Consider the following 13,168-nt stretch of genomic DNA (forward strand, 5'->3'; position numbering starts at 1 on the left):
CAGTTGGACTTGGGTCCGGAGTCTCTGGCAGTGGAGATGTGTTGGAGGAACGAACCCCTCTGTTGGTCTGGTAACCCGCGGGGGCGTCCCGGCAGCCAGGCAACAGGTCGCGCAATCAGCTTTGGCCCCTTTCGCAAAAAATTCCATGGATTAGGATTTAGAGTCGTCGCATTCCTGTACAGAAAACAGCAAAGGAAGCCGTTTCCCTCTCCAAGAAATTATACTTACGGCTCCAGACCTGGAGACTGCATCTATTCTCAGGTGCAGCTAGAGACAGGAATGCAGGTTAGTACAGCTCATCAGTTCACCATCAGTTTTACTTGCACCAAGTCAATTAGTACAGATAATTGTGTATTTTAGTAACTTAAGGCGTGTTCACATTATTTTTTTAAATTCTACAATACTGACTGACATCTGTTTATAAAAAAAAATAGCAGTGCCATACAGTGGATATGTTGTGGATATTTTGTTGAGTTGTGCACAGCCCGCTGGTGAAGCCAGACACTGCACTGAACACTCATGTCATTTGGCAAAACATGAAATTGAGATCATTATTAAAATCACGAATGCACGGAAGATCATGTATTTTCAATTAAGCATAAAAATATAAAAGTTACCAACTTGTATTATTTATAAAACATCCTCTTATCTGCACAAGAGTAATTCTTAATCATTGTCATCAAAGTGATAAAATGCACTACCAAATCATAAAATATCACAATCACTGACCACGACCTTCATGACTCATTAGATCACATGGCAAAACGTTGGCTCTGCGCTTGATTAATCCTTTTAAAGGAGAAAACCTGTTTGGTGAAACACACAAAGTAAAGGAGGGTTTTTACGCGGGAGTAGTCCTCTTTTATCTGTTTGGTAGAAATCACTGATCCCAACTTTGCACGTTTACTTGAATTAGCAACTTTTCGGACAACTCCGGCAACTTCTTTCCCCCCTATAAGGCACCGTGCAGCATGTTATCGTGCTTGTTTGCGTGGCCCTTCCTGTGCAAAATGGCTGTGACTGTAGGCCAAAGGTTTAGAACAGTAGACCAGAACAGTAAAGTTGAAGGCCAGAAAACAAAAACAGCAGCTGCAAGATTGCTTTGGTCCAGTTGATGGTACAAAAGTTATAAAGTTAAACAAAAAGCGACGACATGATAACAGGCCTAATGCAGCATTGACAGAACATCTTAAAAAAGAAAATGGACAAAAAGAAATATTGTGAAAATTTGTCTTTAATGCTCACAGATATTTTTCAAGGACAATCGGGAACTTTGGACGTTTGTAAAAAGAATGAAATGATAAAACCGAACAGGTGGAAACAATACAAACATCCAAATCAAAATATAATTTCTTATTCTCAACAACTAGGGTCAGTGTTACAAGTAAAACACGCAGAAGAGTTGCCCTCCGCTTCCTCCCGGTCCACAGTGCAGAACGAACATCCAGAGGACTATGCAAACGTTCACGACCTTCAGAGTTTGTGTAAACTGATGTGATATAACCAGAAGTGTGTGCAGTGTCAGGCAGGTGCGCACGGGCACGTTGCGAACAGACAGAAGAAAGTTGCCAGCCTAAATGTCCCCATCTCTTGCCTCAGTGTCTGTGACTCCAGACAGCGAATCAAATAAAATGCATCTCAAATAATGTATAGGTAAAGTACTGACGTAGTCCAAATTTCACTTGACCTTGGGACCAGCGTCTGAGTATATCACTTATATCACTCATTTACATAAAAAACGCTTTGTAGCGCAGATTTTCGTATGTGGATGCACACACTGAAGCCTTGACCCCGACTGGCCGAATCAACGCTGTCAAGACAAACGTTTATCCACATTTTTTATTTTTTACCTCACCACAGACCATGTACAGTACACACTCTTCACACTTGAATGACCTAACCTACATTTACAACAAACAAAAAAGTTGAATTGACTTCAGGAAAGCGTCTGACTCCATTTTGCATGAATGACTCTGTCACACTGGTCTACAACGTGGGGGTCGAGGGCAAAAATAAGATCAGACTAAATCAGTGCACTAATAAAAAAAAGTGTGCCGGTAAAGTTGAGGACAAACAAACCGAATTCTACAATCCAGGGAACAGGTCTTGGTCAGATAATTGATTTTTTTAAATTAATAAAGCACTGACATTGAATTGAATTTATCTCAGAATTTGTTTGAAATCCTTCAAAACTGCAATGTCGTTGTTTTTTTGCGAAGGCTGACGAATCCCAGGGCTTTACCTAACTTTGTGTATTACAGCTGAACATCCGTAGCATCGCTAGTTTGGAAAACACAAGCCTCATTTTATAAAATATCCCCATCACCTGCCCTCCTCACTCCTGGGAATAACTGTTCATATAAAAATAACCCAACACATGAAAATTACCTTATGGTCTAGGCACAGTTTAGCGAGAAAATGGAATCTTGGCTAGAAAGGGCAATTTGAATAACTAGCAAAACTATTCTTTTTACAATATACTCACATGTGGCACTGGCATCGTGTCAGGGCCTCCACTCCACGCATATTACACATCGGCACCGATCCTCGGTAACAAACTGTTTCTTTCATATTGTGGGATTTGTTGGGTTTTCCCTGTGATATTGTAATATTGACCTCACTACTGCCTTGATACAATGTATGTTGTGATTTGGTGCTATACAAAAAAAATTGAATTGAATTGAAAATTCCGTGAGGGAAGCTTGCGCTTCTCTCGCTGACTCGATCAGCCTGCAGCGACAATGACAGTGACTCTGCAAATCTGCAGCGCAGACTCTGACCGGCAGAAGCAGAGAACAACACGTGTTCGGCTGGCCAGGAACATGAACCATCTACAGGACACTCATGTGTACTGTAAGTGGAGGGGGGTCACTCTTGTAAAGACGCGGTCGTCCTGACTAACTGTATTCGAGATGCCTCGTTTACTTCGCTGCGGTTGTTACTAAACTTTTACACACAAGCTAAAAAAAAACTCCCCCCACCACCAGTGTCTCCATTAATATACAGTTCATTGAAGACAATGCAGAGGGCTGTATTATCTCACACACACACTCTCTCGCGCCAATAACTGGAAAAAAACAAGGAAGAAAACCTTGTCAGTAACTCATAACAACACTTGAGAGATGTCCTGCGCTAGTATTTAAAACAATGTACTGTACATACAAAATATTGAACACATACTGTACACACACTGTATATAAAAAGAGGTATACTGCTTAAAGACCGAAGAGAGCTGACACTGTACCATTACTGCGTTTTGGTCCAGTCTGGGCGGCAGCACAAGTGGTTAAGCGATGAGAAATACTGTATGTGTCGCTCACAGTGACCCTGCCCCGCCGAACCGCCTCAAATGGTGCTCTCCTTGTCCGTGTCCTCCTTGCCGCCGGCGATGCTGACGCTGGCGTGTCCGTTGGATGCCCCGTTGCCCTCCAGCGCATTTTCTTTGGCCTGACTCCTCAGCGCCAGCTTCTTCTGCCGCTTGACGATAGCGAAGTAGAGGCCCACCCACAGGACGTTGGACAGGAGGTAGAATCCGTTAATCAGACCCATGTACGTCACTCTGGAACAAAAGAAACACTTTGTGTTTTACATTACATACATTTTTGCTGAGGCTTTTGTCCAAAGCGACTTACAATTATCGAGGCAGATAGCATGAAGGGCACTGCCTGAGGGCCCACACTGGGATGTCCTGAAATCGAACCCTGACCTGGAATTGTGCCCCGACCTTCTGTACCAGAAGTCAGTGGTGTAATCAACTAAGCTATACCAGCTGCAAGTAAAGGGACTGTAATAAAAAAGAGCTTCTCTTAAATTATGGAGCCGTCAGAGGTAATTTAGGGTTGTGTGTCTTGCCCAAGGACACTTTGGCATGCGGACTGTAATCGAACGACCGTCTCTACCGCCTGAGCCACGGCCGCCTCCACTTTGGATTCTTTTCTATGGGATTTTTTATTTAATCTGTGTATAAAAGTATATTCCCATAGATGTTTATGTTTTTTTTTTGCATTGGAATTTTATTTGAAACACTCCACAAGTTCCTCAACAATGTTTTATCACCAGGGCGGTTGTTAATATTCTATGTCAGTTAATATTGACATTTTACAATTTTTAAAAAAGTAAATCGGACTCCAATAAAATGGAAATGCTTTGAAACTCAAAAAAAAAACTGAAGGCATTCTGTTCCCTTAGATGTATGGATGTTATCTAACTTTAAACATTTGGAGACACTTTTTTTAATCCAAATGTCCTGCTTAAATGTTCAAATTCAACATGCCTGTGAATTATTAGAAGTAGGCTAGTCCGTCGGAAAAAATAAGCAAAGACATAAGAGACTTGCTTCATCGTACCTGAAAGCGTTAGCATTGTAGAGTCTGCATGCTCCGCGACCTCCACACTGCTTGGTTCCCCACTTCAAACAGGTCTGGTCGATGAGTGCGCCGAAATAAATGGGAGGAGGGATCCCACCTGGAAAGACACAGGGTCACGTGTGTTTACACTTGAGCACTTGGGCTGAGTACGATCAATAGGTTTATTAGAAGCCTGGTCATGTTGTTTGGTTTTTTAATTCCAACATTATGTCATTCATGTAACAGAAGTATAGGTCCCAAACTCACCCAGAGTTCTCACTATCAGTGTCTGCATACCCAAGGCCAGGGACTTCAGGTCCTGCTGTATGGACCTGGGACATGTAGCAAAAGTATATATGTAGATATATATCTATATCTATATATATAGATATAGATATATATCTTTCTTTATATCTATATCTATATATTTATACATATATAGATATAGATATAGCTATTAGATGTTAATGTCAGCATTAGATGCAGTTTAACACTGTGTTATCGTGAGTTATCAGATAGAGAAATTGAGTAAAACTAGTTACTATGAAAACCACAGCTTAACTGTTTTCTATTCAGCTCAATGGCAGTGGAATCATTTGCCAAATTAAGCGTTAGTGTTTCTGACCTGAGCAGCACGATGTAGCCCGGAGTGCCTCCGCACGCGGAAATGAAGGACCCGACCACAGACAGAGCCATGTAGATTTTGAACATGCCGTCGCAGTTGCTCTTCCTGGGGCACTGGCCCAGCACTGCGGACATGTTCACGACTGGAGACGCCATCTCCCCAGCACAGGTACAGTTGTGGAACACCTAGAGAACCAGAGAGGAAGTGTGGGTAATTACATGTGACTGTAGTGGACGGAGGTCTTTTATCCACCGGGTCAACCATCTCTGGGAGGCCCTCACCGTGTCCCTGCCAGTGCCCGTGGAGGTCTGGCAGCCGGCCAGGCAGGGCGAGGCGTACGTCATGCCGTTGTAGGCGCACACCGGGTCCCAGTGCTTCATTGAGCAGGAGCAGCCCACGTTGCACTGCGACACCATCGTCTGTTGGTTGTAGGACACCTCAGGGGCTCTGGAGCGAGCACACACACAACACAAACACACAATGATAAAGAATCTTCATACAGTTATTGCGAGCAGGTCAAAGGGGTGCTCCGCATGCTACTACTCACCCCTGGTATGAGACGGTGAGACCAGCCACATCTGCATTTCCACAGTGCATGAAGACCTGCATGGCGAGCAGACTGAAGGCACAGGTGGTGGCAGAAATGGACATCCTGGCTGCTCCGATGACGCCCAGCTTGAAGCGTTTCATCACAAAACCTCCGGTGATGATGCCCAGAGCTACTGCCGGCAGGTTCAGTATACCTGGTGGGGGAATTGTTTTAAGGTGAAAAAGTCTTATTGGCCAAGCTAATGAAAAGATGTGTAATTAACACTGGAGAAACACACACATGCACAGGAGCTGTTGAAGAGTAGAAATGTAAAGGGAACTCAGGCAAATGTTATATTTTAACCACTGATCTGTTTCTCTCAGCCATTATAACCACCCAATATTTTTTCCCCTTTATTTTAACAACCTTTCATTTCTTTAATCCATCTTTATGAACAGCGTTTTGATGAATTTGAATAAATATTAAACCATTTATCCTATTTCTTTGTTTTAAACAATTCTAATAGTGGGATAAATGGCCTTACCCCATGGGTATAGGTAATCCTAGTTAGCAATCGCTAGTTTAGGTAAATTGTTTTATGCAGGCTCATTAACAGTGTCTTTCAATATCTTGTGGTACATATGTGTCGGATATATGCAGGAAAATAACATTACATAAGTGTTTTCTATGCTTGTTTGTTTTTTCATTGAAACTTGTTCAGCAGCCAAATGTAGAATATTGAATTGGAATTTATGCACATCCCAACAATTGACACTCTTAGCTTGCCAAGCAGGTATACAGCCATAAAAAGCTAATCATAGCCTCCCCCGCCACCCCCCCCCCCCCCCCCCCCCCCCCCCCCCCACACACACACACACACACACACACACACACACACACAGCGGACTACTTGCTGCTTACATTCGGAGTCAGCTTTATCTATCACAATCACACTTCCCTTCAATAACATAATTGTTTCAGTCGCCTCTGGTAACAAGGGTGCAGAGTAAATGTGTGGGGGGGGGGGTTCACTGTCGTACCTATGAGGAAAATGGCCTTGGAGGCCGACTGGCCGTAGATCTGCTCCAAGAACTTTGGCTTGAAGGTGATGAGGCCGATGAAGCCGTTGACAGCCACCAGGTGGGTGAGCATCATCAGGCAGAAGATGCTGTTCCTGAAGAGTCGCCGCAGGGACGGAATGAAGTCTGGTGGAGGACAAAGCACAAAGAGAGATTATAGCAACAACAACAAAAAGGTTTTATTGAGATGTTTCCCCTTATCGCGATTGCTAGAGTAGAAATGTTCAATCAAACTGATTCAGTAGCCTCAGGACTTTGCTTACAAAGTTTAAAGAAGAACATTTCTGTACATTTGTTTACCTATTAAATATTATCTTTCTTTCAAAGAGCAATTAACAAAGGTGTACATTTTGGATATGTCCAATCTTGCCATATTATGGCAAGAATGGACCTTATCTTAGGCAACTGTCCCCACACATTTCCCTGTCCTGACTCTCGCCTCAGGTTCCTTGTAGGCGAATAGCTGCAGGTGAGGTTCAGGATTACAGGTCTTAGCTCTGATTGTAGCTGGTTAATGATTTTGGCACATTGACTCTATAATCTGTTTGCACACTGACACATTTCACAAGTCTCACCTTTTTTCAAGCCTTTTTTTGATGTGCATTTCTTTTGAAATAGTTTTGGGATCTTGAATTTTGAATATAATAACGCGGCGCGTGAAATAATAAAGATGCAACGGGCTGCGCGGTACCTTTAGCCAGCTCCCGGAATGTGACCGGCTTCTCTTTCTCTTCAAGCTCCTGGTTTTCCTCCGGGAGGAAGTCCTCCTGCTCGGCCACTGTGGCCAGTTCCGTGCCCTTACTCTGACTCTGCTCTTCGCCCTGCTTGGGCAGAGACTTGGGCAGGAACCAGAAGGGGATACCGGACAGCAGGATCACAGTGCCAGTCACTATGAAGCCCAGCCACCAGGCGCCCACCCAGCGGGAGTCCTTGTGGTTGATGGTGATACTGTCTGTGAGAAGGAGAAGGGTGAATGCAGCAGGTTCAGTGAATATGCAGAGTTAGAAATACAACATTAACACATTTTATACCTTTTTTTTTTCCCCTCATCATACCTAAATCCACTGATCCAATGTCCACATAGATCTTGGCAAGGTAGGACCCAAGCATGTAACCAAACATCGGTCCTAAGATTCCCATTGTATGGATACAGGCTGGCACACGGCAGAGATTGAAGAGCGATTGAGTGCGGTGGTATTAATGGAGCAGTACAGGAAAATAAGAATAAAAGATTACAGTCACTCCAAAGCAGAGTATAATATAAAATCTGGAGCAACGTGTGTAAAATGGCATAAAAACCAGCAGAGCACTGTAAAAAAAAACGAGTAACTAACCCAAATAGAAAGGAGTATTCTCCTCTTTGGAGAAATCATCCAGGTAGGACACGCCAAGAGGCATGATGGGAGTCTCCCCGATCCCCCGCAGCATGTTTCCCAGGAATACGTAGATCCACAAGGACGAGCCAGCGGCCTTTTCACAAGCTAAACGAGGAGGAACTGGACTTAGAACTGAACTTCCATGACATATTGAGCATTGTTCATCTTCTGTTCATGTGAATTTACTTATATCATTGATTGTAATATGGATAGTATAACATCTAATATAGACAAAGGCCTTTTCACCGTTACAGGAGTGTGTTTCAAACCTGTGGAATCTGAGGTTAGTGTTTTTTGGTGGTTTTTTTGCTGTATACCTATTTTTGGCACTAAATCAGGAGTGTCATCAATATCCGTCAAGCTGTGGTTGGAAAGACAGGGCAGGATGTTCTCGGTGCTGTTGCTGTCTTTGTTGTGAGTCACGCTGGTCTCGTACTTATATCTGGAAAACAACACGGATTATTAAAAAAACTGTTTAAAATGATTCAGCAATGTCCTGGATGGATTTTCTGAAAAATTGCCAAACTCACGACGTCGACGAAAAAGCCTGAATTGAAAGCATTATTTGTTTGTATGTAACATGGAATGTGCATTATGCACACAATGTGCACATTGTTATGGACTGTGCATTTGTACTTCTTATCTCCGATTTAAAAAGACAATTCCAACGTGGGTAACAGCAGGGCAGCAGATACCTGAAGCAACGCTGGGGCGAGTGAGTAGCATGACAAAGCAATGTCAATGAAGGCCAACATGTTCTGAGTTTATTAATTGTTTTACTTTGAAATGATTTGCCTTGTGTGTCTTCGCTAAAATGACTTCCTGTCTTTGTCCTCTTTCCTGCTTCTGTGTGTCTGCCTGCCTTACGTGTTTCACCTGAACCCGATTATCCTTGCATACCTCCCTCGCGTGTTTACTCCCTGTGCTCCCCTTTCTCCTTTGTCAGATGCTTCTGTTCTGTTTCCTGGTCTTCCTTCACATTTTGGATTGGTCACTTGCTTTTGTTTCAGTGGTTTTGCGGTCTTAGTTTTCATTTCAAGTTTGAGGTTGGATTTTTGCCTGGCTGCCTGAACTTAGTCTGTTGTGCTTTTGCTGCGTGCCTGCGTCCTGAAAACTCCAAACCTTATCAAAACATGTCACCAAAATGTAATGCATTGTCTTTTAGCCTGTTATATATTCTGAGTTACAACATAACAGAAAATGGCCATAAAAATACCATGTCAAGGCCGGTTTATCAAATGGGTCAAGCAGAGGCAACTGGCCCCCAGCCTCTGACCTCCAGGGGCCCTAAAGCCCCGTGTGTGTAAATTTTATTAACTGCATGATAAGGAATTTGTGGGACTATTGTGGGTCATGCATGGGGGCCTGACCATAACTTATTACAAGGGCTTTGTGTCAAAATTTGGTTTAGTATAATTCTAACATGTTTGTTCTAATTTAAATTGCAATCGTGTGGGACATTTCAAATGAGCACTAACACAGAAATCATGATGGTATTATTCCACCATATAGTACTGGTTATACTTTGGGTCGGTGGGCATGTAAATTAAGTTTTATGCTCAACTTGTGGGACAAGCGTAGGCGGCTCAAATCGGGCCCCACAGACAATTCTTGCCGACAGGACCCCAAACAGGTTAATCCTGCGGTGCAAGTAAAATGTGCCACATATACCTCTTAATATTAAGCTTATTTATACATCCACGGCAGCTATGTATCCAAGTGCTGTTATTATTCTAATTAATGTGTATAATTCCTGCAGAATATACCTCAACAAGGGCACAATGTTAACTGTTCAAAAGTTGGAATATTGAGAGTATAAATCAAACTTTTGTACTCACGGCCCCTGGAAGAAGTGCGGCAGGGAGATGAGGAACGATCCAGTAGCCATGATCAAGCAGCCAATAGCGATCAGCCTGGGACGATGGAGCTTCGCACCGAAGTAGCTCACAAAGGCTACGACCAACAGGTTGCCTGCGATTGAGGAGCAGAAGGAATGAATTAACAGTTGGCTCAAAAGCATACTTTAGGAAAATATAATTTTTTGCTCTTTCTAGTATGGACTCAGACGATCGCTTACTGCCCCTTTGAGTTATTTATTATTTAGCTGGTTAACTAAGCTGCTATACAGACGTAAGAGTGATATAGATCTCACTTGGGGCAAGAAGGCTTAGTGGCTAAATCTATGACATTAATCTAACTTCCATCTCTCAGATTTGTCCACACTGTTTTGTAATATGATGTTGCACCTACGATGCACACAATATCAAACAGTGCACGTACCCATTTCGAAGCTGCCATCTATAACCCCGATGAGGGAGCTGGGGATGTCAAACCGCCTCTCAATCTGGGTGATGGAGCTCTTCATATAGGCTCCGCAAAAGGCTTTGGCAAAATATACAAACGCCAGAGAGGCCAGGAAGAGCTAGAAAACACACACACACACACACACACATAAAAAAAAAAGTTGTCTTTAAAGTTCAGAGGATATTGACTTGATCAGGTTCAGTAAAAAAGACTGGGTTGTTGCTTATTGTAAATGAATAATAATCTCTTGTGTTGACTTTTGACTGAGTGGGCAAGAGGCATGTTTGGGGGCGGCTGAGCCACCACCAACCTCGGTTTAAGGCTACTTCACACTTGCCTTTGACATCGATTGGATTATCTTAATTTACATTAGATTAAGCCTCTTTAAAAGTAGAGACCATTAAAAGTTAATAATGAGTAACTACTCATCTTCTCATCTTAAACAGTGACTTTACAACCATAGCCAAGCATGCTGCTTCCTATCTTTTTAAGAAAAATCAAGTGCTTTTAGTTGCAAATCCTCCACCGTTATCTTTGTAACCACTCATGTTCCTCGTGTGGATGGAGAAACTTGACACGCGTGGCAGCAGACAAGATAACATCAATCAAATTTCAATTTTGAATGAATGTAAACAAAAAAAAAATGAATTTACAACACCAAAATATATTGTAAGTATAGGAACTGCCTAAAAGGTCTGATATGATTTACATTAGTGACACAATCATATTGATTTACACATTTTCTCTGTAATGGAGAAAGAAAGAACATTTTGGATGCACAGTATACACATGCAAATAATAGAAAATGAAATAAAATGGTACTATTTTTTGTTGTAGTTTGTTTGCTTTACCAGTTCAACCAATTCTGTGTTGCGTGCGGCCATGACCTTTCCCTGAAGATAGTTAAAAATTGAAAGGGATTCACACTGGGTTATAGGTCGGAGACTAATCTGTGAATATATGTAGATGACCGCAGATAAAATAGTTTAAGGGTGAAGTGACATTTTTTCACATTTTCGTACTTTTCCCTCGTCACTTTTCCCAGGAAATCAATATCAACTAATATCAATAACATAATAATCATAATAATGATAATCATAATAGCCCCCTTTCTTATATGATAACTCTGTTGCGAGGAAGCATGTCATAAACGGTGTCACCATACTGACGAAGGGGACTTAGATATAAAATATGGGTCAAAGCAACCATTCCGACGTTATCCTGCCCCAGAAGCAATTTAACCAACTAGCTGCCTTATCCCTGTCCACTTGTGTGGGATTAACCTGCATTTTCCCAGAGCCTTTCCTGCGTTAATGCTTTACCTTTTTTACTGCCTAGTCGGCTGCGGCATTCGTAGGGCACTGATAACACTGAGAAATGCCAAACCAAGACAAAAACACATAAAAAAGATGAAAAAGACGACAGCACATTTGGCTTTTGGATGTTCGGCCAAGAGTCGGGAGCCCTTCCATGTGCACAACACAGTGACCAAGACACCACGTGAACCCAGTGAGCTATAGTCCCCAAACGTCTGAACACCGGGGAAAGGTTAACATTTCACCGACCTTGAGTTTGGAGCAGCAAACCTCACGTGGTTTTTTGGTCTCCACACTCATGATGCTGCCGTGTTCTCGGTAGATGCAAGGAGGCAGAAAACACAACACCTGCAGGAAGACACAAAGAGACTCTGAGCGCATAAGAGTTTGGGGGAAATTACGTTCAATTCAATTGATGGTAAAAAGAAATTCGAAACAAAATTAACTTCTTGTCACCGGTATCCACGATTCTGTGTTAAATCCGGTAACAGGAAGAAGACACAAATCTAAGTACAGTAGTGTGAAATTAATGTGAGTAATAAAAATGCACTTCAAGAGATTTGTTACCGAATCAACTTTCGTAGTCGGTTTTATGATCACAAAACACACAATATACCAGTCATTTACACTGCAACACCAGCGAATACAAAAAAAAAGGTTTCCTCTTTCATTTGAACGCGAAGAGGAGTAAGAAGAGTTGGAAAACTGAAGAAAAAAGCATTTACCTGTGGAGGCAGCGGTGGTCCTGTGAGGGATGGGTGGGATGAGCTGAAGTAGCCGGAGGCTTGTTGTCCCTGGCAGGACTTTGTGCTTATAGAGCAAGAGTCTTATCACAAACACGCTACAGCATTAACTGTAATCAGTAACCCAGCCACTCATGTGCACATGTTGATCATGTCAATAGAAAGTCCCCAAACCCCTACGGCCCCCGAGCACACCGGCACACACACACGCACACACACACACACACACCCTGCACTGGTTGTCTAAGGTCCAGCATGTAAGAGCACCGGAAGGCTCAGAGGTTCACTGAACGCACACACGCCGACATTCGCGGTTTCGCGCGCACTTGGACATCCTGCTCCTGTGAACATCATACGCCTCCCGAGCATCCATCCTTTTTGAACGCACAACAAACAAGCAGCAGCGTGAAGCTGGCCGAGGCTTATTGTACGAGCCTGCTGTTTCTGTCTGCTGCTTTCAAAGAGTGAAATGTTTTTTCCTCCGCCGCAAGAAATTCAGCTTGTGTAAGACTGGGTGTTTCCCACACCTGATCAAAGTCTTCCTGTCCCATTGATAGCCCCTAACAATGGCGTTTCCCCAGCACATCGCATAACAGCACCTTGACGGACGTGTTACATTGGGGCATGTGATAATTTGATTCTGACATTTTCCACACCAAAGAACTTTTACAGAGCATGTTGACATTGGCAGTGGCAACAGGAATGCAGAATTTCATATTTTTCGAGGTCCTCGTGGTAAAAACTACAAAGAGAAAAAAAATCTTCCTCACATATATTTTATTCTGGCCATACAGATATTGACAAAAGAGTGTCCCTGTTACTGCACACAATGTCGGTTGGTTTGAACAGG

The 13,168-nt window shown here is 42.7% G+C and overlaps 1 protein-coding gene across 2 annotated transcripts; it reads right to left on the reverse strand.

Annotated features, from left to right (window-relative positions):
* Positions 1-1,216: 1,216 nt before the first annotated feature.
* Positions 1,217-12,985, reverse strand: LOC118289562 (solute carrier organic anion transporter family member 1C1). 2 transcript variants are annotated; one of them, XM_035616614.2, is made up of 15 exons: positions 12,301-12,985; positions 11,825-11,923; positions 10,236-10,377; positions 9,794-9,926; positions 8,273-8,397; positions 7,914-8,060; positions 7,635-7,733; positions 7,271-7,531; positions 6,541-6,705; positions 5,519-5,714; positions 5,253-5,418; positions 4,972-5,156; positions 4,614-4,678; positions 4,347-4,464; positions 1,217-3,559 (listed from the first exon to the last, which is right to left on the reverse strand). In XM_035616614.2, the coding sequence occupies exons 2-15, from the start codon at positions 11,873-11,875 to the stop codon at positions 3,346-3,348; spliced, it is 2,067 nt and encodes a 688-aa protein (XP_035472507.1). In that variant the 5' UTR covers positions 11,876-11,923; positions 12,301-12,985; the 3' UTR covers positions 1,217-3,345. The 2 variants fall into 2 exon arrangements, with proteins under 2 accessions (XP_035472507.1, XP_035472509.1); XM_035616616.2 differs by lacking the exons at positions 11,825-11,923; positions 12,301-12,985 and adding an exon at positions 11,582-11,766.
* Positions 12,986-13,168: the final 183 nt, after the last annotated feature.

Source organism: Scophthalmus maximus, chromosome 12 (genome assembly GCF_022379125.1).
Source record: "Scophthalmus maximus strain ysfricsl-2021 chromosome 12, ASM2237912v1, whole genome shotgun sequence".
Lineage (NCBI taxonomy): Eukaryota > Metazoa > Chordata > Actinopteri > Pleuronectiformes > Scophthalmidae > Scophthalmus > Scophthalmus maximus.